Below are 26,932 nucleotides of genomic sequence, written 5' to 3' on the forward strand. Positions count from 1 at the left end.
GGGAATTCTTACTGGTTTAAGGTTTAAAGATTATCTCAGGGGAAGAGTTTCAGGGGTTTATCCAACGTTCCTGGCTCCAGGAAGTCTGGAGTCCATGAATTTTAAAAAATTCTGTCCTGCATTTTCCCCCTTTTCATCAGGATTCTTTTATAAAATCTTTGATCAAAACGTTCAGTAGTTGTAGCCAGGCACAATCCAGTTCTTTTGATCACATGGCAAAGAAGGCAGTTGTTCATGGAGCCAATTAGCTACGTATTCCATATCTTCCTCCTATTCTTGACTCTCCTTCTTCTGTTGCTCCAGGTGAACAGAGTCCACCTGTGTACCTTGGATGGCAGCTTGTAAGCTTTTAAGACACCTGGCACTACACAACAAACTAGAAGGTAGAACAGAAGCACCAAACGTGTCATTAGGCCAATTAACTGGGATGTCTCATGAATCCATGGTCATAAACCTCCAAATCTCATGAGATTTAAGCAGCCTCAGCAAGAACTTTTGTTGTTGTTGTTAATGTTGTGAATATATTACACAAATTTTGCTAATTCAACTTTTTACAGGTTCCAACTTACCGGTAGTTATTAGAATAATCGGCCATGCAACACTGCCCTTAATCAATGTGGTATTTCTATCACCTTTAACCCCATCTCATTTTCGTTTTCCTTTCCCTCTCACCTCAATAACCACTAATGAAATTTCTTCTCCACACATTTGCTTTTCTTGTCTTTTTACGGAGCCCTGGTATCGGAGTGGTTAAGCACTCGACTGCTAATTGAAAGGTTGGCGGTTTGAACTCACCAGTCACTCCACAGGAGAAAGATGTAACGGTCTGCTTCCGTAAATATTACAGCTTTAGAGCCCTATAGGGCGGTTCTATTCCGTCCTATAGGATTGCCCATGAGTCAGAATCGACTGGATGGCGGTGGACTTGGGTTTGCATTTTTACATCAGTCAAGTCGTACAGTATTTGTCCTTCTGCGATTGACTTATTTCACTCAGCAGAATGTCTTCCAGCTCCATCCGTATTGTAGCATGTGTACTGATAGTTCGTTTCTTCTACACTTTGTTTATCCATTCAAATGTAGATGGGCATTTATGTTGCTTCTACTTTTTGGCTATTGTGAACAGTGCTGCAATGAACATGGATGTACAAGTCTCTGAGCCTCTGCTTGCAAGTCTTTTGGTTATGTAAGTATGAGTGGAGTTGCTTGGTCACATGGAAGTTCTATTTTTAGTTTTTGAGGAACCACTACAGTTTTGCTGGAGGGCTTTACCATTTTGCATTCCGACTAGCAATAGGTGTTTCCAATTTCCCTACATCCTAACTTGTTTTTTTTTCCTGATTTTTTTAATTTGGCTATCCTAACTAGAAAAAAAAAAAAAAAAAGTGGAAATGAAATGGTATGTCTATGGTATTGATTTGCCCCTCTGTAATTGCTACTAAAGAGCATCCTCCTATTGAGTTTCTTAGAGCTATTTTTTAGAGAAACTTTTACCCATGGAAGCAGCAGTCAAGAAATCAAATGATGAATTGGGCAAAACTATTGTAAAAGACCAGTTTAAACTGTTAAAAGCAGAAATATCACTTTGAGAAATAAGGTGCACCTGACCCAACCAATAGTATTTTCACTCACCTCATATGCATACAAAAGGTGGAAATGAATAAGGAAGACTCAGGAACTGATGCCTTTGAATTGCGGTGTTGGTGAAGAATATTGAATATACTGTGGACTGCCAGAAAAACGAAGGAATCTGTCTTGGAAGAAGTACAACCAGAATGCTACTTAGAAGCGAGGATGGCGAGAATTCGTCTGACGTACTTTGACTATTATCAGGAGGGAGAAGTCCCTGGAGAAGCGCATCATGCTTGTTAAAGTAGACGAAAGAGAGGAAGACCTTAAATGAGGTGGATTGACACAGTGGCTGCAATGATGGGATCAAGAACAGCAATGGTTGTGAAGATGGTGCAGGACTGGACAGTGTTTGGTTCTGTCGTACGTATGGTGACTATGAGTTGGAACCTACCTGATTGTACCTAAGATCAGCTGTGATTTTATATGCTTATTTTTTTCCTACTCGTGTGTGCTCTGTTAGACAAATAAATTGCAAATATGCAATGCTCAATGCTTCCTTGGTTTGAATGCTACCTGGCCATATCACCTGCTTTCCTTGATAAATTCATGAATATTTTCATTGCTATTTTGTTTTACTTTTTCCCATATATCCAATGAATGAGATGAATCACTGGTTTCTGTGTTCCTGTTGGAGTCCTGCTGCTTCTCCTGCTCACCAGAAGCGGAAGTGTGCCTCCTTGGTCGGCGTCCGACCGGCTCCTCCGGTGTGTGGCAGCAACTGCTTCCTGGAGGCCTGTGTGTGTCGGTGCGTGGACAGGTGAGGTGGTGGGAGCCGCGCAGACCTGAGCTGCTAAGGAAACGCGGAGACATGCAGAGTCCCGGGCCTCCTGGGGTCTTGGGTCGCTCCCGCCGTCTGAATGGCGCATACCCACGTGTTGTGGAGACACAGGTGCGCGGTTACCTTGAGCTGCTCCTCAGCCCTCAGTCACTGCTGGCCCCTGCGTATATTTACCGTTTACTGAGCTGTTTCTGGAGGGCTGGGCACGGGGTCGAGGACTTCATCTAAGGGACCTTCTCTGAGCCTCCAAACACCACTGCCAGGGAGCGACGGTTTGTAACGTTTTACAGAAGTCTAATAATCTCGGAGAAATTTAATACCTCGCGCGTAGACAAATATCTACTCAGTGGCAGTGTCTGAACTCAAATGCAAATCTGTTGTTACTTCAAGGGGCATAGTGATCACAATCTCCCTGCCTGAAACGGCTCCTCTTTCTTTTCTGTGCTTCATCAGGCAGGACTTTTGTTGATTATTAGTGGTCCTGGGGAAATGAAGATTGTGGCGAGGATTATAACCTCCTCCTTTAATGGGTATATGTATTTAGGACTGATGAACAATCAACAAACATGACTTGGAAATAGTACGTACGTTTAGGAGCATGTTTATCCCAGTTTCAGGAGGAAAACATTTAATACAGGTAGCTTTCGAGGAATTTCTTGGGCGTTAAGGCAGAAATTTTCATCACGATTGTGTGAGAAACCATACAGCCAGTCGTAGTTGGTCCGATATAAAATGTGATGTTGCTGAACAGTGTTAATGTAGGCGACGAACGATTTATAGAGATCACACACCCTGGGTGTGTAGTCTGTGCTAGATTGGGTACTGGGAATTGAACTGTAACCTAACCACTCGGGTTCTGGTCCTGTCTTATTAAAAAAAACTGAAATAAGATGGACACTGATTGCAAGGGTAACAGAAAGTGGCAAGTTTACTGTCTGCATATACGAGGAGCACCTGGGGTCTAGTGACCTTATGGCCAGGTGCTGGCTGACTAGGGGAGCTGGGGAGCTTTTGGTTTCCAGTGGCCTCAGGGGTTGGGTTTGGTACCTGGAGTCTTCTGCCTTTAGCCCTCCCCTGCCTATATTGGGGTGGGGAGAGGGTCAGGTGAAGCATGTGATCTCAATCTGTGCATGCTTCAAGGCATGACTAGGGCTAGTCAATGGACCCAGCCAGTACCTGCTGCGACTTCCTGCTCAAAACAAGCTTGTGGTTAGCAAGACAAAGGGGGGATGGGGGAGGGGTGTTGACTGGGGTTTTCAGTATGGCTGACAGCCTGTTTCAGAACCACAGTTTCTGCTACCAAAGAAGCACAGTCCTTAAAAGGTCGACGGCTTCTTGGAGCACAAACCCTGCATATTCCTAGAGTCAGAGCGGCGAAAATTAGGAATGAAGGGAAGATGGGAGGCCCGTGTAATGCCACTAACCCATATACTTCAGATCTTAGAGGGTCAGCGACACTGCAGTGTTGAAAAGGTCCCTTATCTTGTATAATAATTACTTTACACAGTGAAAGAGTGAAGTAGGGCGGCCCTGGGTAGCTGAAAAGGTTCAGATTATTAGCGGAAAGGTTGGTGGATTGAACTCACCCAGATGAGCCTTGAAAGACAGGCCTGTCTATCTGCTCCTGAAAGGTCACAGCGCTGAAAACCCTATGGAGCAAATTTCAAGTGTCTGTATTTCAGTGTCCTGTTGGAGAAATTATTGAGAGTGCCAGTGCTTAATCTTTTTTAAAGTTGCTATGAATTATAGTTCGTGTTTTGTGTGTACATATATATTTATATATTGGTATGGAAGGAGTCTTTTTTTCACGTATTAACACGGTGATCTAGATCTAATTACGTTAAAAAACCAATTCTTTACGCACTGCAGTTCTTGAAATATGATTTTATTTCTTTAGATTAGTACAGCCTAAGGTTGGTGTGAAATCTTAGAAATACCAGTTTTCCTCTCAATATCCTCACAGCATCTAAAGCTCCCTCCTTTCACTTATACATTCTAACCAAGAAATTAAATTTCTTTCTTCTTAATACTGTCATTTCATGGTATCTGTGTGTGTTAAAATATATATAACAAGTCTTTTTCCTTTTTCAACCATTTTTACATGCAGAATTCAACGTTAATTGCTTTCACCATGTAGTGCAACTATCACCTCTATCAACTTCCAAGATTTTCCATCACCATTAGAAGAAAGTCAGTGTCGCTTAAGCATTAACTCCCGTCCTCTCTCCCAGCTCCCCCTAGTAACGATTTGGTCTCTATATACTTGCCTATTACAGATACTTAAGTGGGACTGTACAAGATTTATACTTTTGTCTCTGACTTGTTTAACTTAGCATAGTGTTTTCAAGGTTCATCCATGGCGTAACATTTATAAGAACTTAATCTCTTTTTGTGACCGAATAATATTCTATTTTTTTAATCCATGCGTCTGTTGATGGACATTTGGGTTTTTTTTTTTTACACTTTTTTGCTATTTTGAATAGTGGTGTTTGAACATTGGTGTAAAAATAGCTGTTTGCATCCCTACTTTCAAGACTTTTGTGTATCTACTTGTTAGGTATCATTGAGGTAATTTTAGACTCATGGTGAGACCACGTGACAGAGTAGAGCTGTAGCGTAGGGTTTTTTTCCTGTAATTTTAACGAAAGCAAATGATGGCATCTTTGCCACAGAGGTGCTGGGGTGGGTGGAAACTGCCAACTTTTGTTTTCTTTAATTACATAATTTTATACTTTTGTTGTGGAGAATATACACAGCAAAACATACACCAATTCAACATTTTCTACAGGTACCGTTTACTGACATTGATTACGTTCTTCCAGTCACACAACCATTCTCACTGAACTTTTCTCAGTTGTTCTCCCCTTAACATAAACTCAGTGCTCCCTAGGGTTCCTGTCAGCTCTTCTGAGTTGCTGTTGTCAGTTTGATCCCACATAGACAGTTTTCTAAAGAGCAGAATGCTCAAGGCTCATTGTTTACTACTTAAGCTAAACTATTGTTCGATTTTAAGAAGACTCTAACGGATATTTTTGGTTTAAGGTTTAAAGATGATCGCAGGACAATAGCTTCAGGGGTTCATCCAACCTTCATGGCTCCAGGAAGCCTGGAGTCCATAAGAATTTGAAATTCTGTTGTGCATTTTCCCTCTTTAGATCAGGATTCTGCTCTAGAAGTTTCGATGAAGATATTCCGTAATGGCAGCCAGGCACTCTCCTGTTCTTCTACTCTCATGGCCAATGAGGCAGCTGTTCATGGAGGCAGTTACCACACATTCCTTATCCTCCTCCTTTTCCTGCCTTAACTTTTTCCTCGGTTGTTCCAGGTGAATACAGACCGACTTTTGTGCCTTGGATGGCAGCTTGTAAGACCCCAGGCACCACACAGTGAACTAGGAGGTTAAATCACTCAACACGTTATTAGGCCAGTTAACTGCGATGTCCCATGAAAGCGTAACGCTCAACCTCCAAAGCAAGAAACCACGTCCCATGAGGTATATGGTTGTTCATCAGCAGCCTCAACATCTGCTCTTTTTGTTGTTATTCATACCGTCAGTCTTTTGGTTAGCAAGCGGGTACTTAACCATTTGCACCATCTGCGCTCCTATAAATGGAAATTTCTGGGTCATAGGCTATTTGTACGTTTAACATTTTGAAAAACAGGCACACTTTTCCACAGAGGCTGAACCATTTTACAACCCACCGGCAATTTCTTCATATTCTCCCCAACTCTTGTTGTTTCTGATAGTAGCCATCCTCCTAGGGATGAGGTGGTGTGTCTTGTGGTTTGGGTTTGCATTTCCCTAATGACAGGGGCATTCATCATCTTTTCATGTGTTTATTGACCATTTGCTTATCATCTTTGGTGAAATGTCTCCTTCAGTTTTTTGCCCAATTTTATAATTGTTGCTGACACTTAGGAGGTCTTTCTCTGTCCTGGATACTAAACCCTTATGGCATGTATCATTCCCAAATGCAGTGAAACCTGTGAAAGCTGGAACCTCTAAGGTGGAAACCTGTCAGAGTAGGAAAACTCAAATATTTTCCATTAAAGAAGTGACCAAAAAATGGCAAGGCTGCGCTGTGTAAAAGGCAGAAAAATTGCAAGACCCAGAAAAAGAAGGCAATCCTGTCAAATTCCAGCTCTCACAGATTTCAGTGTACTTTCTCCCATTGTGTAGATTGTCTCTTCCCTTTGTTGAGAGTCTTAATTGATCTGTTTTGTCTTTTATTCCTTGAGCTTTTTGCTATTGTAGCTCAGAATCCATTGTTGAAAGCTAGTGTGTGGAGAAAATAAACGTGCTTTTTTTTTTAAACTGTAAAAATATTGTATGAGTCAAAAACTTTAAAAATGCGTACAATAAAACCAGTCATTAAACACCACTCTTAATCTCAACATAGTGTTGAATAATGTAGTGCCTTCTATTTTCCTTCTCTAGACATAGATATTCTAGAAGTACTCCCATTCTGGATGGGACTTTCCTTTGGAGACATGACTGTTGTCATATTACTTCCTGTCGAATTCAAGCCTTCATTCAAAACTACTGAATTTTCCTAGGTGAGAATCTAAGAAATGCTCCTCAGATACCATGACATTATCAGTTTTGTTTTTTTTTTCAGCCAAGAAAGCTTTTTAATTTTATTTGGTTCTTTTCCCTCTTTTTCTCTCTCTCTGTAACACACACACGGTAGTCATTTAATTTCTTCTTGAACAAGACAGGTTAAACCACATGAAGTTCCATGTTGGCGTTTTTCAAAGTTACCAAAAAGGCAGGTTCACATGCTTCCTCCAAACACGCCTGGGTGTTTACAAAGATCTAAAGAATTCACTGTAACGTGTACAACTATAAGCAGTGGTTCAGTTAAAATAAGGGATGTCTTCACTCAGGAGAAGTCTTCACACAGCCTTGAAAGTCAAGCAGAAAAAAAGAAGCTCTTCATCCAGAAGTTGACTGTAATTAGCAGCCCGTGGTCTGCATCGAGCTCGTCCAGTCCCTTAGTACAGAAACCAAATGTCTGCTGTCAGACGTTACAATCTGTGCCAGGAGCCATTAATTATTTGCTAAAGGCCTCATCCATGCCAACACTCTGCTCTTCTTCTCCTTTAGCTTGCAGCTTCAGAAGTGGGAATGCAGCCTGTTTCAGAGGACACAGTGTGATTGTTCGTGGCCAGCAGAAGACGGCCCACAGGATGAGATTCAGGCTCTTGGGTACCAATGGACTCAGACACCAAGTCCTTCCCATAGCCCACCTGGAACACTAAGGACTGTAACGCTCTGAAACCTAACATGTCCAAAATCTCACCTGAACAAATCTACTTCTCACCTGGCTTTCCCAGCCGGTAAGCTGCACCAGCCTTCATTCATTCACTGCATTCAGGGAAACAGTCCAAGCTACCGTGAGAGGGGAGCTCCCTTAGGAAGGCAGCTCTGAACTTTCTTCTCCTATTTCTCTTTTCAGAGGAAGGTACAGCCTCCACCCAGCAGCAAGAGGCAGATATCAACAATGTAAACCAAGCCAACTCTCAATCACATCCAGAAAAAATCCACATATTTTACCCTCTCTGGCAAGACCCTCCACATCTGACTTAAATTGAGAACACCCTCATATTTCATAGGCTCTTGACATCTTTTTAGAAAAATCTTTTTCGGACATGTCAACATTTTCCCTGCCTTTGGGCCTTCGCACCAAGTATTTCTGCTGATTAGAGGAAAACTTTGAAACTCTAGGAACTCAATAATTCCTATAATTCTTGTCTCACTTCAAATGTCACCTCTGCAGAAAGTGCCCCTCCTGTCTCCTCTGTTATTCCCACTCATTTCTATGTTTAAATGTCATTGAGGTTTTCAGAATGAGGTAAATCCAATTGAGGTTGACATTAACCTTCATCATGCAAGTAAAAACAAACTGAGTGCAATGTTCCATTTCCCTATGTGACAGACTTTTAGCAAGCCCAAAACTGTGAAGCTCTGCATTGTGCTGCTGGCAGCTTTCATGCCCTCTCTGCCCTGTTGGTTGCTTAAGGGTCTGGTGAGTCTACTTGAGCTGTGATGCCCACTAGCCAGGTGCTGCTATTTCAATTAAAAGTAATTAAAACTAAAAGTAGAGTTCCTTCATTCCACTAGTCATATATTCTGTGGTGAATAGGCACATAGGGCTAGTGACTACCATATTGGGCTGTACAGACACAGAACATGTCTATCTTCACATAAAGTACTCTTGGATAGTGCTGCTGAAGACTATATATAACAGGTAATAATCTGTGTGTGTCCTCAATGATCAGTGTCACAGGCCAGAAGGAACAAGAAGACAAAATACAGAGTGTCTGCCCATAGATTTATAGTCTAGCTTGGGAGACAGTTTTAAAGAAATAATGAAAAACTAAGGATATGTGTTATCTGTATTAAAAAGACCTAACCCGAGAGTGAGGTTCAACTGCTTGAAAAGGGAAATTATTTCAGTGAAGATTCAGAAAATTGTTTTTTTTTAGCTACATGCAGTGCTGTGTAGAGCTGATATCATTTTGTATGGGTGGGAGTGGAAAGAGTATTTCAGTTGGGAAAAATAAATGTGTAAATCCCTGAGGCAGCAGAGAACCCAGTATTATCCATTCATTGATGGAAGACAGAGATGATTAAAGCAGAGAAAACAACAAGTGAGTGGTGAGGTTTGTGTGACGGATTGGAACAGGTCGTTTAGAACCGTGCTGAAAACTCTGGGCTTTTGGAAGGCCCATGGACAGCCACTGATGGGCACTGAGCATTTCCTATGCCGCAGATAGATTTTGGAAGTGACAACGATGATTGAATGATGTCAGGCAGGAGGTTGTTATGAACAAATTAGGGAAGACTGTGAGGAGGCCTAGACGTGGAGATTGATTCTGAATCAGGAAGATAGCCAGTGATACAATAGAGGTGTGGATGGATGAAAGGGCATCCCTTCATAGACTGCTCATTCCTGTACATCACTGAATGCTTCTCACCTTTGAGTGTCAATGTGGATAACCCCCGGATCTGGTTGAAATGCAAATTTCGATTGAGAAATTCTGGGATGGGACTTGAGATTTCCACATAGTGAACAAGCTCCTGATTTATGCTGGGAATACTAGTCAAGAAATAATGATGTGAATTAAAATTAGCGAGCTGTATTACAGAAAATAAAAAAAAAGAAGGATAACGTGTAGAGGGGACCCACTCGTGTAAAGATCTTGCAACGGAGAATTCATTGACAGTGAGACCAAGAAATGAAATAGGACTCAAGTTGGAAAGGGCGCAGGGAGAAAAGAAATAGGAAGTGAGGCACGAGACGGGTCCTTAGTGAAAGCATAAAGATTTTCTGATTTATTTGTTGATCTATTTAATACCAGAAAGAGAAAGTGTTCAGAAATCCCCCCAGATTTCTCAAAATCTTAGTGAGTGGTGTTCTCATGGTTTGAAAATGAAGGGGGAAAAAATACGAGACAAGTCAAGGGGCAGAAAGAAATGTTAGTTAATTCCAAAGGAACAGAAAAAATACTGATCAGATATTACAGTGTCATAAGTGAGATGAAAAAGTTTTAGAAAGCCACAGTGGAAGGTTTTTACAGCACATAACTTAAAAATAAATGAACCAGGATGAGTTCATTGTCAATATATGAAAAGTATGTTCTTAAAATTTCATCCATGTTAATGTCAGATAACAGTGACATCTGACACCAGGAACAAAGGTACATAGGTAAGCCCACAACTTGAACATTGAATCCCTAAGTCCCTGGAGGAAATCAGGTTCAAGTTTTGTAGCCTGGCCAGGCCTGGTTGCTTCTCATGCTGTGGGAGAGGTAAATTCCTCCATGTGTGATCTTGTTGCAGAAAGGAGAGGCCTGTGGAGCTTCCTGAAGAATGCAGGTGTGTCCTGTGGGGGCTGGAGCCTGTTCTGCCTTTAGTGTAAAGGCCCTCAGGGTGGAGCATTGCCCTGAGCCTGGGAGGAGGCCAAAGGCCTGTCACTCCCTGCTTCCTCCACACTGTTTCTTCCCCATCCTTCTTCCATTTCAGACCTCAGGTGTGGTGCAGGGAGAACTAGTCCAGTCCAGGCAGCGGGGGACCTCAGGCGACCATCTGGCACATCCATCAATCACAGGGAAGGATTTGAATTGCTGTCACTGGTGTGTGGACCAAACATTATTCATCTGCCTCCAGACTGCCCAGGCCTCTGCTTCCAGTCCTGTCCCTCTTCCTGGAAGTGGCTTCTTGGGGTCAGAGACGTCATTCCATAGACGCCCAGAAGCTGGAGAAGAAAATGGTGAGTTCTACGCAGAACTGGGTTATCCTTAGCATTATGTGGGTGAGGCTGGATCTGAATTGTTGGGGAAGCAGCCGTGTGCTGCGGGACTGTGGTTTCAGTGAAGAAGACAGTGACAGAGGAGGCTGAGGAACTGAGCCCTAGGAGGCACCCTAATACCTTGATCCACTGTCTCTGGGTCCTTCATCCCCACATACATGGCATTTGAAGATTTGAATACCTGGTGTCACCTTCCTTATGTGACTCTCAGAGGTAGCATCACACGGTGTTAATATCCCCCCTTCCCCCGTCCCGGTTCCTGGTGTTCTGTGTTGAATGACAGAGTCTTCTGTCCTGAATCTGAAGACAGAGGAGCTCTGGCTGTGGAGGCTGAGCCCCGACCCTCTAGAGCCATCCTTGCCCCATGTCTCTGAACAGTGTTCTTGAGTCCCCCTAGGCACTGGAGCACTTTGAGTCTTTAAAGGATTGAGAGGTATCATACCAGTTTCCTCCACTGCTCAAAAGTGTAAAATTACTCAGCATTTCACTAAGATTAAAAGCCAGATTCTTTTCAGTTGCCAACGAGTTCCCCCGAACATGATAAGCCCACTGACCCCAATCACCCCTCCAGATTCCTAAGACGGTTTTTCATCTGCATTGCATTCGGCTCCAGCCACGCGGGGCCTTTGGCTCTTCCTAAGACATCCAAGACACCTTCACACCTTCTGACCTGTGCTCTGGCTGTTTCCTCCTTCTAGAACGGTTTCTTCTCAAAGACCTGAATTCTTTTATAGAACGCATTGCCATATGATAGTTATATATACATGTTTATGTATTTAAATTTACTGTCCCCACTCAAAGAATTTACTATGCATGTTCATCGGGGTGTTCGTTTTGTTCACTCCTGTAGCTGCTTTGCCAATGTGCAGTAGCCTCTGTATCAGTAGGACCTGAATCAATTTTAATGAATGAATGTAGCCACAATTAAGGGTCTGGAGGGAAGAAGTCTTGTCTGAGACACAGGGCTTTGCCAGGAGAAGTATGTCCTGGTTGTATGAATTGAATAGAATGTTTACCTTTGTCTCCTCTTCCTATTATCCAAGAGGACTTTAGATCATCTACTGGGTTTGGGTTTTTTTTTTTTTTTTTTGCTGTTATTGGACGGTAACAGCAAAAATAACAACAAAACTGTATGCATATGGACAGAAATGGAGTTGTCAGCAATTTAGACTTTAAAGAGAAATTGACCTGCATTGTGATCCTGGCTCAGCAGAGTTCCATGTGGGAATCACTGAGGATGTGATTAAATGAACATCTCTAACTTTACTCAGCTATGACCTGTCTGAAATAATATCTGCTTAGAAGAGTCATGAAAGAAAAATCACAGTTGCTCAGTACATGGGACATTTCATCATTATTCTATAATAAATATCAGGGTTTTTGGTGAGTTTAAAATATATAACCTCGCCCACTGCAGTGGAGGAGACCTTTGGCTTTGGGCTCTGGTTCAAAGTTGCTGTCATCCGATCATACCAGGACAGATTAGAGATGTCATAGGCTGCTCACGACACCATTTCCCTGACAAGAGGAGTCTTCTTTCTCTAAAATTACTCTGTTTTAGCACTGAAGGCGTCTTTTAGCAGCCTTTTCTCTCCTCTTGACACGAGGAACCCAACGGATTCCTGCTGTTTCAGAAAGGTCACTCTTACAGACCAGGGGCTTCCAGTGGTCAGGGTTCAGGTAGTCATGTTTAGGTGCCTTCCAGGGGCTGCAAATGTGAGAGAATTCTGAAGCACAGCCCCTAGAGGGCTGGTGTGTAAGTCTATTTTCTAGGCTCCATGGGCAATTTAACCGGTAAACCACCTGCATTTCAGCTTACTTATAAAATTAATTTTTTTGTGGTAGAAGTTATACCTAACAAAATCTTTGTCAATTCAACAGCGTTTACATGTATAGTTTGGTGACACTGATTACGTTCATCATGTTTTACAGTCATCCCAACCAAAAACCAAACCAAGTGCCATCAAGTTGATTCCGACTCCTAGCGACCGTATAGGACAGAGTAGAACTGCCCCATAGACATTCCAAAGAGCGCCTGGCGGATTTGAAGTGCCGAGCCTTTGGTTAGCAGCCGTAGCACTTAACCACTATGCCACCAGGGTTTCCAGATGGAAATGGTAACCTTTTCTCACTGAGCAAACACAAGGGTGTGGTGTTGTTTCTGCAGATGTTTTGCTCCTTGTCCTCTTCTAACATTAGACTGTGTTTGTGGACCTATCACATTCCCACCTTGGGCCTTGGTGCTCTCTGTTGAATGAGAGTCTCCTGACCTGAATCAGCCACATGCTTATCTCCAAGAGTTGAAGAAAATATGACCAGCTCAGTGTTTGGGTTGCCAGTGTGTTGATATTGGCCCCTGGTCCTCTCATGGTTGTGAGAAACAAAAGCAAAACTGCCCTTCTGCAGTGTTTACCAGTTACTATACATCATCCTGTCTTCACCCTGTCCTTTATGTTTTGTTGAGTGTGTTCTGGTAGGGCTTACGGAAGGAGTGGTAATTGTTTGTTCACAAGGAAGTGAAGATCTGAATGAGAGCATTTCTCTAATGTCTGCTATGTTTTCTAACCATTCCAGACGGTAAAGAGAGAGGAGAATACGACTGCAATTGGTCACAGTCGAACTGTAGAGAGAGAATTTCAGTGCTGGAAGTCCGTGAGACAGAAAGCAATCAGTGAGGAAGTGAATGTAGTTAGTGAAGGGACGAGGCTAATGGCCATACCGTAGAGTAGACCTTGATAGTACACAGAACCTTGTGTCAAATCCCTAAGAATCCTCTGTTCCCCAGGACTGTCAGCCTCACCCTTCATTCTTGTACACACTGAAGTCCATGGTACCTTGCTGATGCAGAATGTGTCAATGTTTTAGGACTCAGTGGTTGTTGAGGATGTGGCTGTGGTCTTTACCCCGGAAGAGTGGGCTTTGCTGGATCTTACTCAGAGGAAACTCTACAGAGATGTGATGATCGAAACCTTCAGAAACCTGGCCTCAATAGGTAAGAGCAGATTCCTTTTTTTTTTTTCGGTTTTCTATTATTCCTTTAGTGAAGAAAACTATTTTACTCATTAAGTTTACTCCAGAATTTGGGCTGAGGAATGAGAATAAATCATTAAATAAAGGAGGCATGGTCCTTTGGCCCACAGAGCTCATGTATCTTGGCTTTCCGTGAGCACAAAGCAGTATGTATTATACTTAGTTTTCATTTCTCTTGTAATTAAAAGCCTTGAGGCTCTTTAAGTGTTGTAAATGTAAGCACTGGCTTTAGGGGTCACTTTGGGGCACAGAGAGTATTGTATTTGGGGACCGTGTAGAGTATTACTGTGTTGATTACAAGTTTGACATGATTATTTTGCTGCAAATCAACCCACACCTGTCTATCTTCAGAGACCCTGAAGAGCAAAGTATTACCTCAATGTCAAGGAACTCCTCATTACTCTTCACTGTCTTCCCTCATGATAAGCGTTTCTTCCTGAGCACCATGTCAGCTCTACACATTTGTTTTCCCAGAGAGACAACTTCACAGAAACCTGAGCTTCCTTTTCTGACTTTAGCAATCCTTTCACAGCTGCAGTTATTCGGATCCTTTTCCTCTTTTAATGTTACATGTATATCGTGTCCAGTATATTTCTACTTAGCTCTAACTACGCTTGTTCATGTCTCCGTCACTGTCAAAGTTCATAGAAGTATGTCCTAGTAAACTGCTTCTAAACCATTGGTAAAGTGCTGAAACAGTGTAATGTGGCTACGTCTTTATTAACAGTGGTCTTTTTTCCCCAAATAATTTCTTTCCATTTGTTTCATATTGCGAACCTCAACTTGAATTATTGGGTCAGACTTTGGAAACCTTAAGGATGGAGAAAAGTTACCCAGCAAAGATATAATGGTGGGATACATAAAAAATAACACCTGGTCCTCCATGTTAGGAGAATCCTCTGAATCACACAGTAAGAAAGATGATCATAAAAACCAAGAGAGTCGCTTGAGGTGAGTGTCATTCCAACAAGAGAAAACGGTGCTTCTGGAGAAAATCCTAAGTTGTGATGACGTTCAAATACACATTCATATGTTGATGTGTATATACCAAGGCTTCCAACTGTTTCAGAACAGTTCAGTAATTGCAAACATAAAGAAGGATGGTGTACACATTGCATAGCCTGTTGGATTTTGACGTGAGCAGAGAATAGTTGGCAGTGCCCTGCACAAAGACGATGTCCCACTACACTGCTTTGAATGTGTGTTGCTTGTCACAGTCCTGTTATTGAGTGTTCTGCAGCAGGTTCCTGACACTTTTTCGAATTCATGCAGATCAGATTATTGACAGTACTGTGGGCAGCGACGCACATTGAAAGCTGTGAGATTGGCTGCCATCTTTGTTCAGGGCTCTGTGGTTTGTTCCCAACACAGGTTGAAATCCGATGGGCAACAGATATCCAACGCGAACACTGCCGTTATTTACGTGGGCAATTGTTGAAGCAATACAAACCAGTTTGAAGCCCTGATATGTGCTTATACATATATAAATATATATATATGTGTACGTATATTGTGTATGTATATACCTTGCTGAAAACTTACGTGTTCAGAGAATTTTCACAACCTTTTCATAAATGTGTGTCAGACATTGAGTATTTGAAACATATTTCACTTAAACACAATGATCAGAAAGCCTCATATTTTAGAAAAGCAGTGACGATTATGGTACTATTTCTGCTAGATGATTTGAAGTATGAAACAGGAGAGAAGTCAAGCGAAAAACTGCATGTTCGCTTTGTTAGGTAATGGTGAAGTGGAAATAATTGATTTCCAACAACATGTTGCCTGTTTTTAACAGAATTCATACAGTAGAAAACCTCCGTGAAAAAAATGGAGACAATCCGTGTGGGAAAACCTTCAGGCGGATTCCAAATCTTACCGTGCAGAAAAGAAATCCTCCAGAAGTAAATCCTTTTGAATGCTCTGACTGTGAAAAAGCCATCATGGATCCCTCATCACATAACCACCATGCCTGTCAGTTTATTGCGTGTAGAGAAGCCTGTGGTGGTACCACTCCTATGAGACCTCTTAGTGGCAAGAAACCCCATAAGTGTGAGGTATGTGGCAAGGATTTCATTTGTATCTCAACTCTTAAGAATCCTGTGACAACACTCACTAGTGACAATCAGTATAAATGTAATGAGTATGGGAAAGATTTCTGTAGTTTCTCGTCCTTTTGGACACATGTGAGAGGTCACAACGGTGAATGTAAAGAAAGTTCTTCTAGTGACCCTTTATCCCTCCTTTTCTATAACAGAGATAAGCCCTATGAATGTAGGGAATTTAGGAAAGCCTTTAATTTTTCCTCAGCCCTCACTGCACATTTAGGCACTCACAGTGAAGAGAGGCCTTATGAATGTAAGGAACATGGGAAAGCCTTTGGTTTGCCCTCATACCTCACTACACATATAACAACTCACACTGGAGAGAGGCCTTATGAATGTAATGAATGCGGGAAAGACTTTAGGCAATCCTCAAACCTCATTGTACATAGAAGGATATTGTACATAAAGACCTTATGAATGTAAGGAATATGGAAAAGCCTTTAAGTGTTCCTCACATCTCACTAATGATAGAAAAACTCACAGTGGAGACAAGCCATATAAATGTACAGAATGTGCGAAAGCCTTTAGTCAGGCTTCATCCCTTATTACACATATAAGCACTCACAATGGACAGAGGCCTTACGAATGTAAGGAATGTGGGAAAACATTTAGGTATTCTTCTAACTTCACTTCACATATAAGAACTCACAGTGGAGAGAAGCCTTATGAATGTAAGCAATGTGGGAAAGCCTTTAGGCAGTCCTCAGGCCTCATGACACATAGAAGAATTCATACTGGAGAGAGGCCATATGAATGTAAGGAATGTGGGAAAGCCTTTACAGATCCCTCACACCTCACCTCGCATATGCGAACTCACAGTGGAGAGAGACCTTATGAATGTGAGGAATGTGGGAAAGCCTTTAGTCAGTCAGGAAACCTCACTAAGCATATAAGAACTCACACTGGGCAGAGGCCTTATGAATGTAAGGAATGTGGGAAAGCCTTTAGTCTGCTCTCAACCCTCACTACACATATAAAAATTCACAGTGGAGAGAAGCCTTATGAATGTAAGCAATGTGGAAAAGCCTTTAGCAAGTCCTCAGGCCTCATGACACATAGAAGAATTCATACTGGAGAGCGGCCATATGAATGTAAGGAATGTGGGAAAGCCTTTAGTCACTCAGGAAACCTCACTAACCATATAAGAACTCACAATGGGCAGAGGCCTTATGAATGTAAGGAATGTGGGAAAGCCTATCGTCAGCTCTCAAACCTCACTACACATATAAGAACTCACAGTGGAGAGAAGCCTTATGAATGTAAGCAATGTGGGAAAGCCTTTAGGCAGTCCTCAGGCCTCATGACACATAGAAGAATTCATACTGGAGAGAGGCCATATGAATGTAAGGAATGTGGGAAAGCCTTTACAGATCCCTCACACCTCACCTTGCATATGCGAACTCACAGTGGAGAGAGGCCTTATGAATGTGAGGAATGTGGGAAAGCCTTTAGTCACTCAGGAAACCTCACTAACCATATAAGAACTCACAATGGGCAGAGGCCTTATGAATGTAAGGAATGTGGGAAAGCCTTTCGTCAGCTCTCAAACCTCACCACACATATAACAATTCACAGTGGAGAGAAGCCTTATGAATGTAAGCAATGTGGGAAAACCTTTAGGCAGTCCTCAGGCCTCATGACACATAGAAGAATTCATACTGGAGAGAGGCCATATGAATGTGAAGAATGTGGGAAGGCCTTTCTAACTTGCTCTTCTCTCACAAGACATATAAAAACTCATAGTGGAGGACTTAGGAATGTAAGGAGCGTGAGAAAGCCTTTCCCTGTTCATCACACCTCACATCACATATAAGATCTCACTGTGGAGAGACTACTCTGTCAAAAAGGGGGTGTTTCATCCTTAATTCTATAATTTCAAACAGCAAATTTCTGAAAGTCAGTGATAAAAGAGCAAAGTTTCTCAGTGTGTAACAAAGCAGTACTACCTCCAAGAAGGGGTCATTCGAATTCCTTTGTGCCTATGAAAGTTTCATTTTCACTATGGGCTTGTCCTCGTCGGTGTTTGTTACTTTCTCAGTCCAAGCTAAATTTTACCTTTCGGAAAGTCCTTGACTATAACAAATAAGCCTGTAGGGAATAGCCAGGAGGAAATGTGGTTTTACATTTGTTAATACTTTTATGGATGTTATTTTGTATACAATGAAATACACTCTTCTTGTATTTGGTTTAAGAGTGTTTTTTGAAAAAAATTGTATTCCATGGGAATTCCACTTTGGAATATAAGCTGACAGTTCCTTCAAAATCTAAACACAGTCCTCCCATTCTGATCTAGCAGTAACACTCCTAGGTATTTACCCACATGAGTTAAAAACATATATCCATATAAAAACCTGCTCACAAATGTTTATAGCAGCTTTCTACATAATTACAATAATTAAAAGCACCCAAAATGTCCTTGAATAGGTAAATGGGTAAACAAATAGTGAGACATCCATTCAATGGTGTATTATTCAGTGATGAAAATAATTAAGCTATCAAGGTAGGAAAAGTTATGGAAGAATCTCAAATCCACACTAAGTGAAAGAAGCCGGTCTAGAAAAGCTACATCCTGTGTGATCCCAAGCCTATGGCATTCTGGAAAAATATGAAGTGTAGAGGCAGTACAAAGATCATTGATTGCCACGGGTTTGGGGAGAGGGAGGAGGAACGAATAGGTGGAGCCCAGGGAATTTTTACAACTGTGTAACTATTCTGTAGGAAATGTAATGATGGACTGATGACAGTATGCATTTGTCAAAACCTTTAGGAGTATAAACACAAAGAGTGAACCCTGATGAAGTCTATGTATTTTAGTTGAAAACCACGTCTCACTATTGATGTGCCCGTTGTTACAAACGTATCCCACACCACAGGAATGCAACATGTTAACAATAGGAGAAACACTGGGTGTAGGTGGGATGCATGGGGAGTCTGTACTTGATGCACAATTTTTCAGTAAATCCTCATGTCTCTGAAAACAAAGTCAATTTCAAAACTATGAAAAATATGGCATCCCATTTTTGTTTTGTTTTTATAACAGGGGCTGCAGAATCTATTGAAGTTTCTTATATCTTTTTCGTATGAACTAAGTAGACATCATTTGTTTTTGTTTCTTATAAGTGAATTTAAAAACTATTGTAAAATGCATGTAAAAAATAAATTTTGCCATTTTAACCATCTGAAGTGTACAAATGCATTAGTTACATTCACAATGTTGTGCAACCATCAACCCTCATTCAAAACTTCTTCATCCCATCCCATTTGGAACAAAGGAGAATGAAGAAAACCAAACACACAGAGAAAATATTAGCCCAAGGTACTGAAGGAGTACATGAACCAGAGACTGCACCAGCCTGAGACCAGAACAGCTAGATGGTGCCTGGCTGCCAGCAATGAGTGTCCTACCAGGGAACACAACACAGAGTCTCGGACAAAATGGGATAAAAATGTAGAACAGAGCTCAGATTCATGTTTGAGCAGATTTCATGGTCTGATAGAGACTGGAGGAGCCCCCGAGACCTTGGCCCCCAGACACACTGCAAACTGCTAACTGAAACCATTCTCCAAGCCCACTCATCAGACAAAGATTAGACAGGAGTGTAAAACCGGAAGTAATAAGCATGAGGAATGTGCTTCTTAGTTCAATTAGATTTATAAGACCAAATAGGTAGCTCCTGCCCAAAAGCAGGATGAGAAGGCAGGAAGGGACAGGGAAATTGGTCAAATGGACACAGGGAACCCAGGGGATTCCAACTAATGCCACAAAACAATATCTATGTAAATTTCTTAATAAGAAACTAACTTAAGGTGTAATGTTTCACCTAAAGAATAAGAAAAGTTTTTTTTCATCACCCCAAAGAGAAACTCTGTACCCAACAAGCAATAAGTCCCCATTTCTACTCCCTCCAGCGCCTGGTAACTAAGAATAAACTGTTCTCTCTGCCTTTGCCAGTTCTGGACATTTCACATAAACGGAATTGTATGAAATTCGTCCTTTAGTGTCTGGCTTATTTCACTCCTCGTAATATGTGTTCAAGGTTCATCGATCACCTTGCATATAATACCAGAACTTCATTTCTCTTTGTGGTTGAATAAATATTCAATTTCTTCATCAGTGGCATAAGTTGTTGATGCATAAATTTGAATAATATTTGTATTAACTGTTCTTCCTTGTAGGCATATGGATATTATGGTGTCATTGACAGTGTTGTAATTCAGGATCTTCAAATGTTCTTTTTGATCATGAATGCAATTCCATTCCTCTTCAATTTGTCATTCCTGGCATAGTTGGTAATACGAATGTCTGATGTGTCCCATACCAGTCCATTTCAGCTCAGTAAAACCTAGGATATTGATCTTTACGAGTTCCATTTCATTTCTGATAACTTCCAAAGCTGCAGAATTTCATTAATAACGGTAATGTGGGGCAGCTAACAGAGGATTGAGAAAATGCTCACTCACCATCAGTAGCCATTAAAGAAATGCAAATGAAAACTACAGCGAGGCAGGGAGAGAGGGATATTCACTAACTAGATAGCAGACAAAAATGTAGACGACGGGAAGTACAACTGAAGTAAAGCAAAAGGAATTTCCTCAATACAACCAAAAGCTTCAAAGGCCAGAGTAGTAAGGACAGGTGTCTGGAGACAATGGTTGCAAGGGACATGTCGGTCAACTGGCATAACAAAATGTATTAAGAAACCAGTCTGCATTCCACTTTGGTGAGAGGCCGCTGGGGTTTTAAACGCTAGGAAGCGGCCATCTAAGATGCATCAATTGGTCTGAACCCACCTGGAGCAAAGGAGAATGAAGAACACCAAAGACTCAAGAGAAATACGAGCCCAAGAAACGGGGCCACATAAACCAGAGACTCCACCAGCCTGAGACTCAAAGAACTAGATGGTGCCCAGCTGCTGGTGATCATTGCCCTGGGAGAACACAACAGAGAATACCTGATGGAACAGGACAATAGTGGGATGCAGATCTTCAAATCTCATAAAAAGCCCAGGCTTAATGGTCTGCCTGAGACCGAGCGACCCTGACAGCCAAGGTCCCCGAACCCTTGATAGCCCAAGATTGGAACCATTCAAGAAACCAACTCTACACACAGCGATTGGCCTGGACTATAAGACAATGATGCTGCTGAGGAGTGAACTTCATGGCTCAAGCAGACACATAGGATTATGTGGGCAACTCCTGTGTGGTGGCGAGATGAGAAGGAAGAGGGGGACAGGAGCTGGCTGAATGGACACGGGGAATGCAGGGTGGAGAGGAGGAATGTGCTGTCTCGTTAAGGGGAGCACAGCTAGGACTGCATAGCAAGGTCTGCACAGCTTTTTGTATGAGAGACTGACTTGATGTGTAAACTTTCACCTAAACCACATTAAGTTAAGGAAAACTATGAGCTACCTTCTCACCCCAACATTATTGGCACGTAAGAACAACAACAACAAAAACCCAAAAATCAATGCTGGAGAGGTTGCAGGGATGTCATGGGTTGAATTATGTCCCCCCGGAAATGTATTAACTTGGTTAAGTCATGATTCCCAGTATTCTGTGGTTGTCCTCCATTTTGTGATTGTAGTTTTATGTTAAAGAGGATTAGCGTGGGATGTAACACCCTTACCAGGTCACCTCCCTGATCCAGTGAAAAGGGAGTTTCCCTGGGGTGTGGCATGCACCACCTTTCATGAGAGATAAAAGGAAAAAGAAGTGAGCAGAGAGACAGGGGAACCTCATACCGGAAAGCACTGCCGGGAGCAGAGCGTGTCCTTTGGACCCAGGGTCCCTGCTCAGAGAGGCTTCCAAAGCTGGGACAGATTGAGGAGAAGGCTGACAGTAAAAGCCTTTCCCTGGAGCCGACGTCTCAAATTTGGACTTTCAGCCTACTTTACTGTGAAGAAATAAATTTCTCTTTGTTAAAGCCATCCACTTGTGGTATCTCTGTTATAGCAGCACTGGATGACTAAGACAAGGGAGATTCGAACTCTTATGCACTGCTGGTGAGAATGTAAAGGGGTACAACCATTTTGGAAAACGATTTGGTGCTTCCATAAAAAGCTAGAAATAGAAATGCCGTAGGATTCAGCAATACCACTCCTAGGAATATACCCTAGAGAAATAAGAGCCATCACACAAATAGACATACCCATACCCATGTTCACTGCAGCATTGTCTACAATAGCAAAAAGATGGAAATAACCTAAGTGCCCATCGACAGGTGAATGGATGTCTTAGTCATCTAGTGCTGCTATAAGAGAAATGCCACAAGTGGATGGTTTTAACACAGAGAAATTTTATTCTCTCACAGTCCAGAAGGCTAGAAGTCTGAATTCAAGGCACTGTCATCTCCAAGGGAAGACTTTCTCTCTGTGTTGTCATCAGTCTTGCCTTGGTCTGGGAGCATCCCAGTGCAGGAACCTCAGGTCCAAAGGACACACACTGCTGCTGGCACTGCTTTCTTGGCGATATGAGATCCCCATCTCTCTCTGATGGTTTCTCTCTTTTATATCTCAGAAGAGATCGCCTTAAGACACTACCTAGGCTTGTAGACCTCATCAATGTAACTGCCGCTAATTCAGCTTCATACATCATAGTGATAGGATTTACAACACCTAGAGAAATCAGAAGATAAAATGGTAGACAATCATACAAGGGAATGATGACCTATCGAAATTGAGAGATATTTCGGGGGGGGATGCAATTCAACCCATGACAATGGGTAAACAACCTATGGTACCTGAACACAATGGAATACTATGCAAAAATAATGAAGAATGATGAATCTGCGAAACATGTCACAATACGGATGAGTTGGGAGGGCATTATAATGAGTGAAATGGGTCAATCACAAAAGGATGAATACTGTACAAGACCACTATTACAAAAACTCATAGGAAGTTTTAAACACAGAAACGATCTCTGATGGTTACAAGGAAAGGGCGAGGAAGGAGAGAAAAACACTAGTGAATAGTTAAGAGGTAGCTTTGATGAAGGCTAAGGCACTAGGGAATACTGGGGAAGTCAGCAGAACTTGATCAAGCCAAGGTCATGGAAACTTCATAGACAAATCCAAATTCCCTGAGGGACCGAATTACCGGACTGAGGGCTAGGGACCACAGACTCATTAATATTTAGCTCAATTGGCATAACACACTTTAAAACGAAAATGTTCTGCATCCTACTTTGTTGAGTAGCATCTGGGGTCTTAAAACCTCGTGAGTGGCCATCTAAGATGCTCCACTTTTCTCACCTTGTCTGGAGCAAAGAATAATGAAGAACACCACAGACACAAGGTAAAGATTAGTTCAAAGCACTAATGAATAACTACCACAGCCTCCACCAGATAGTCCAGCACAACCAGATGGTGCCCTGCTTTCAACACCGACTGCTCTGACAGGGATCACAATAGAGGATCCCAGACAGAACTGGAGGAAAAAGTAGAACAAAATCCAAACTCACAAGAGAAAACCAGACTTACTGGTCTGACAGAGACTGAGAAACCCTGAGAGTATGGCCCCCAGACAGCCTTTTAACTCAGTACTGAAGTCACTCCTCAGGTTCACTCTTCAGCCAAAGATTAGAAAGGCACCATAAAAAAAAAAAAAGGGAAGTGAATTGTAGAAAGTACGAATCTAGGAAAATTGGAAGTCTCCATTCCTGCTACTATTTTAACACAAGTCCAGTCCCTAATCATATTTCCCAAGATTCCCAGATGGGACAAGTATATAGTCCCCATTTATTTCTTTATAGCCTTATGAAATGTTTTCTTTCTGTTTTGGAGACACTCCCCCTACACCAGTGATTCTCAACTGGGGATCATTTTCCACCTCAGGATATGTGGCAATATCTGGAAACACTGCGAGGGAGGCACGTGCTAATACACTCTAGTGTTTTAGAGGCCAAGGAGGCTGCTGAACATCCTACATGCATCCTGGGGTATGCAGCCCTGGTGGAAGCCGTTGCACGTGGCCAAAAACTGGCCTAACAGTATGGGACAAAATCCAGGGACACATCAAAACTTCCCTTTTACATAACAATAGCCAACATCTACTTGGAACTTCACGTGGTATTTCTTGTGCTGGTGATTTACCATATTAGCTCATTTAATCCTGATATCAACCACATGTGGCACACTTTGTCATAGCCTCTCTTTCCCAGATGAGGAAACTGAGGCACAGGGGAGCTAAGCATATTTCTCAAAACCACCTTCTATTAAGGTGGCATCAAGATTTTTAAGCCAGGAAAGGAAAACCTAACAGTTCACACTATTAACTGCTCTGTTCCATCACCCATGGACACATGTGTCCAGCACAGGACATTGGCCGTGTCTCTGGCAGGAACTCTCACTGTAGAGAAATGTCTGCAGGGTTCCCTTTACGCCTTTGTTCACCAAGTTGTAGATGAAGGGCTTTGTCATGGAAGCGACCACTGTGTACAGAACGGCAAACACCCCTGCAGAAGTGACACACTGACATAAGCAGGCAGGCTTCGTAGAACAAGGAGACAAACGAGAGGTGAGACCCACAGGAGAAAATGTTTTATACTTCCTGTTACGGATCGAATTTGTATCCCCCCAAAGGATGTGTTATAAACCTTAATCCCTATACTTGTGGATATAGTGCTATTTGGGAGTGGGGTTTCTTGGTTATGTTAATGAGGCAATATCAGTGTAAGGTATGTCTTAAGTCAGTCTCTTTCGAGATGCAAAATAATTAGATTGAGCAAGCAGGCGAGCAGAGCTGGGGGAAGACAGATGCCACACCACATGAAGATAACCAAGAAACAGAGATCAGAAGCTGAGAAGAGACAAGGACCTTCCCTCAGAGGCCACAGAGAAAGGAAGTCTTCCCTAGAGCTGGTGTCCTGAATTTGAACTTCCAGCTCCCTAAACTGTTGCGAAAATAGCTTTGTTTGTTACGGCCACCCACTTGTGTTATTTCTGTTATATCAACACTAGACCACTAAGAATTTGTTATGGGACAGTGGGATGCTGCTCTAAAAAATATCTAAAATGTGGAAGTGGTTTTCGAATTGGGTAATAGGAAAAGCCTGGAAGAGTTTTAATGTGCATAATAGTCAAAGCCTAGATGGTCTTCAAGAGAAGGTCGGTAGAGCTATGGACATCAGAAGCAATTCTGGTGAGGGCTCAGAAAGAAGTGAGGTGAGCCATAGAAAATTCTCCATCATTTTAGAGAATACATATGGTGCCATCAACAGAATGTTGCTAGACATGTGGACATTAAATGTGCTTCTGCTAGTGCTTTAAAAGGTGAACATGTGATTGGACGATGGAGGAGGACTAATTCTTTTTAGGCAACGTCAAGGAGCTTGCCTGAATTATGTCCAAATGTTCTGTGGGAGGCAGACCTTGTAACTGATGACCTGGGATAGAAGGGTGAGGGGATTTCTCAGCAAGGTCTTAAAGAGGTCACATGGTTTCTTCTTACTGCTAATAGTAAAATGCAAGAGGAAAGAGATGGACTTAAAAGTGAACTGTGCAACATGAAAACAGAACTTAAAGGTTTGGAAAATTCTGTTGAACAAACTAAGGACACGTGTCCTAGAATGTTTGTCAAGGACGTGGCTGCAAAAGGAAAGCCCTCTGCCTCTTGGAATTCTACAGGCAAGAAAGTGGGCAGAGGAGCTACATCTGTTGTCCTCCAAAAGAAGAATAATCCCTGCAGCTGCTCTGAGATCAGCAGAAAAGTTGGAAGGAATAGCAGAACCAGGGCTGACTGATTGTCAAAGGGTGGAGCCAAGAACTCCTGGGTTTCAAAGGGTGCAGACACACCCTCCTAGGTTTCAAAGACTTAAATCTCCAGCATCTCGGTTTTGACATGTGGGGCTGCCATTCAGTTGTGTCAAGAGGATTGGTCTGCTGCTCAAAGCTGAGGGAGTGGGGTTGCCATGCTCAAGGGGCAGGAGAATGGTGTCTGCCAGGGTCGAGGGGAAATAGTCGCCGCTCAGGTGGACTAGGAGGATAGGGCTACCTAAAGCCAAGGGAGCAGAGTAGCCAACCCAGTGGCCTTGGAAGTTAGGTGTGAAACCCCAAGCCGAGAGACCTCCAACCAGAATCCAGAAAGCATGGCCAACACCCACGCTCTGGAGGGTGGGAACATTGCCCAGATGCTCTCAGGGAACAGAGCATTATTTTCAAGCCTTTAGAAATAATGAAATTTGTTCTGCTGGGTTTTGGACTTGGTTGGTGCCTATTATCCCTTCTTTCCCTCCGATTTCTCCAATCTGTAATGGAAATATTTACCTTGTGCCTATTCCACCATTGTACTTTGGAAACAGATGACTTGTAGTCTAGGTTTCACAGGTTTACAGATGCAAAGGAATTTTGACACATCTTTGATTTTCAGGATTCAGAAGATGAGATTTTGGGCTTGGAGTTGATTTAAGACATTGAGGATGGTGTGACGTGAATGTTTTTTGCATGCGGTGAAGACACGCATTTGGAGGGATCAAAAGTGAAATGTTATGTATTGAATTGTGTCGCCCAGAAATCTGTGTTGTAAATCCTAAACCCTATCCCTGTGGTTATAATTCAGTCTGGGAGTGGGTTTTCTCATATTAATGAGACAGTGTTAGTGAAGATATTATGGATCATTTTTGTAATCTCAGAAATCTGTTTTGAGATATAAAAAGAGAAATTTTAAGCAAGCAACCTAACAAACATGCAGAGATCGAGGGAAAGACATGCCAGATCACGTGAAGATCATCAGGGAACAGAGAAACACGACCTGAGACACGGACTTTCCCCGGAACCCACGGAAAGAGAAACTATTTCCCTAGAGGCAGCACCCTGAATTTAGGCTTCTAGCCTCCTAAACTGTGAGAAAATTAATTTGTTAAAGCCAGCCACTTCTGGTATTTCTGTTACAGCAGCTCTAGGTAACTAAGGCACTTCCCTTCCTTTCTTGAGATGCTCAGTATATAATACGCAGTTTCTGCATATATGAAAAGGATCCGAGCAAGAGGAAGAAAAACCATGACGTCTGTCACAATATATAACACAAGTTTGCTGATGAAGGTGTTGGAGTAGGCAAGCTTGAGGACTTTGGTGAG

At 42.2% G+C, this 26,932-nt stretch overlaps 1 protein-coding gene across 1 annotated transcript in view; it reads left to right on the forward strand.

Annotated features, from left to right (window-relative positions):
* The window catches only part of LOC104846955 (zinc finger protein 420-like), a 55,979-nt gene that overhangs the window by 8,472 nt on the left and 20,575 nt on the right, over positions 1 to 26,932 (forward strand). Inside the window, exons 2-8 of the mRNA XM_064278775.1 lie at positions 2,291 to 2,388; positions 7,517 to 7,676; positions 8,349 to 8,438; positions 13,590 to 13,716; positions 15,436 to 15,496; positions 16,012 to 16,257; positions 16,331 to 17,618. Coding sequence (XP_064134845.1) covers positions 2,291 to 2,388; positions 7,517 to 7,676; positions 8,349 to 8,438; positions 13,590 to 13,716; positions 15,436 to 15,496; positions 16,012 to 16,257; positions 16,331 to 17,618 — 2,070 coding nt within the window. The remainder of the gene's footprint in view (positions 1 to 2,290; positions 2,389 to 7,516; positions 7,677 to 8,348; positions 8,439 to 13,589; positions 13,717 to 15,435; positions 15,497 to 16,011; positions 16,258 to 16,330; positions 17,619 to 26,932) is intronic.

Source organism: Loxodonta africana, chromosome Y (assembly GCF_030014295.1).
Source record: "Loxodonta africana isolate mLoxAfr1 chromosome Y, mLoxAfr1.hap2, whole genome shotgun sequence".
Lineage (NCBI taxonomy): Eukaryota > Metazoa > Chordata > Mammalia > Proboscidea > Elephantidae > Loxodonta > Loxodonta africana.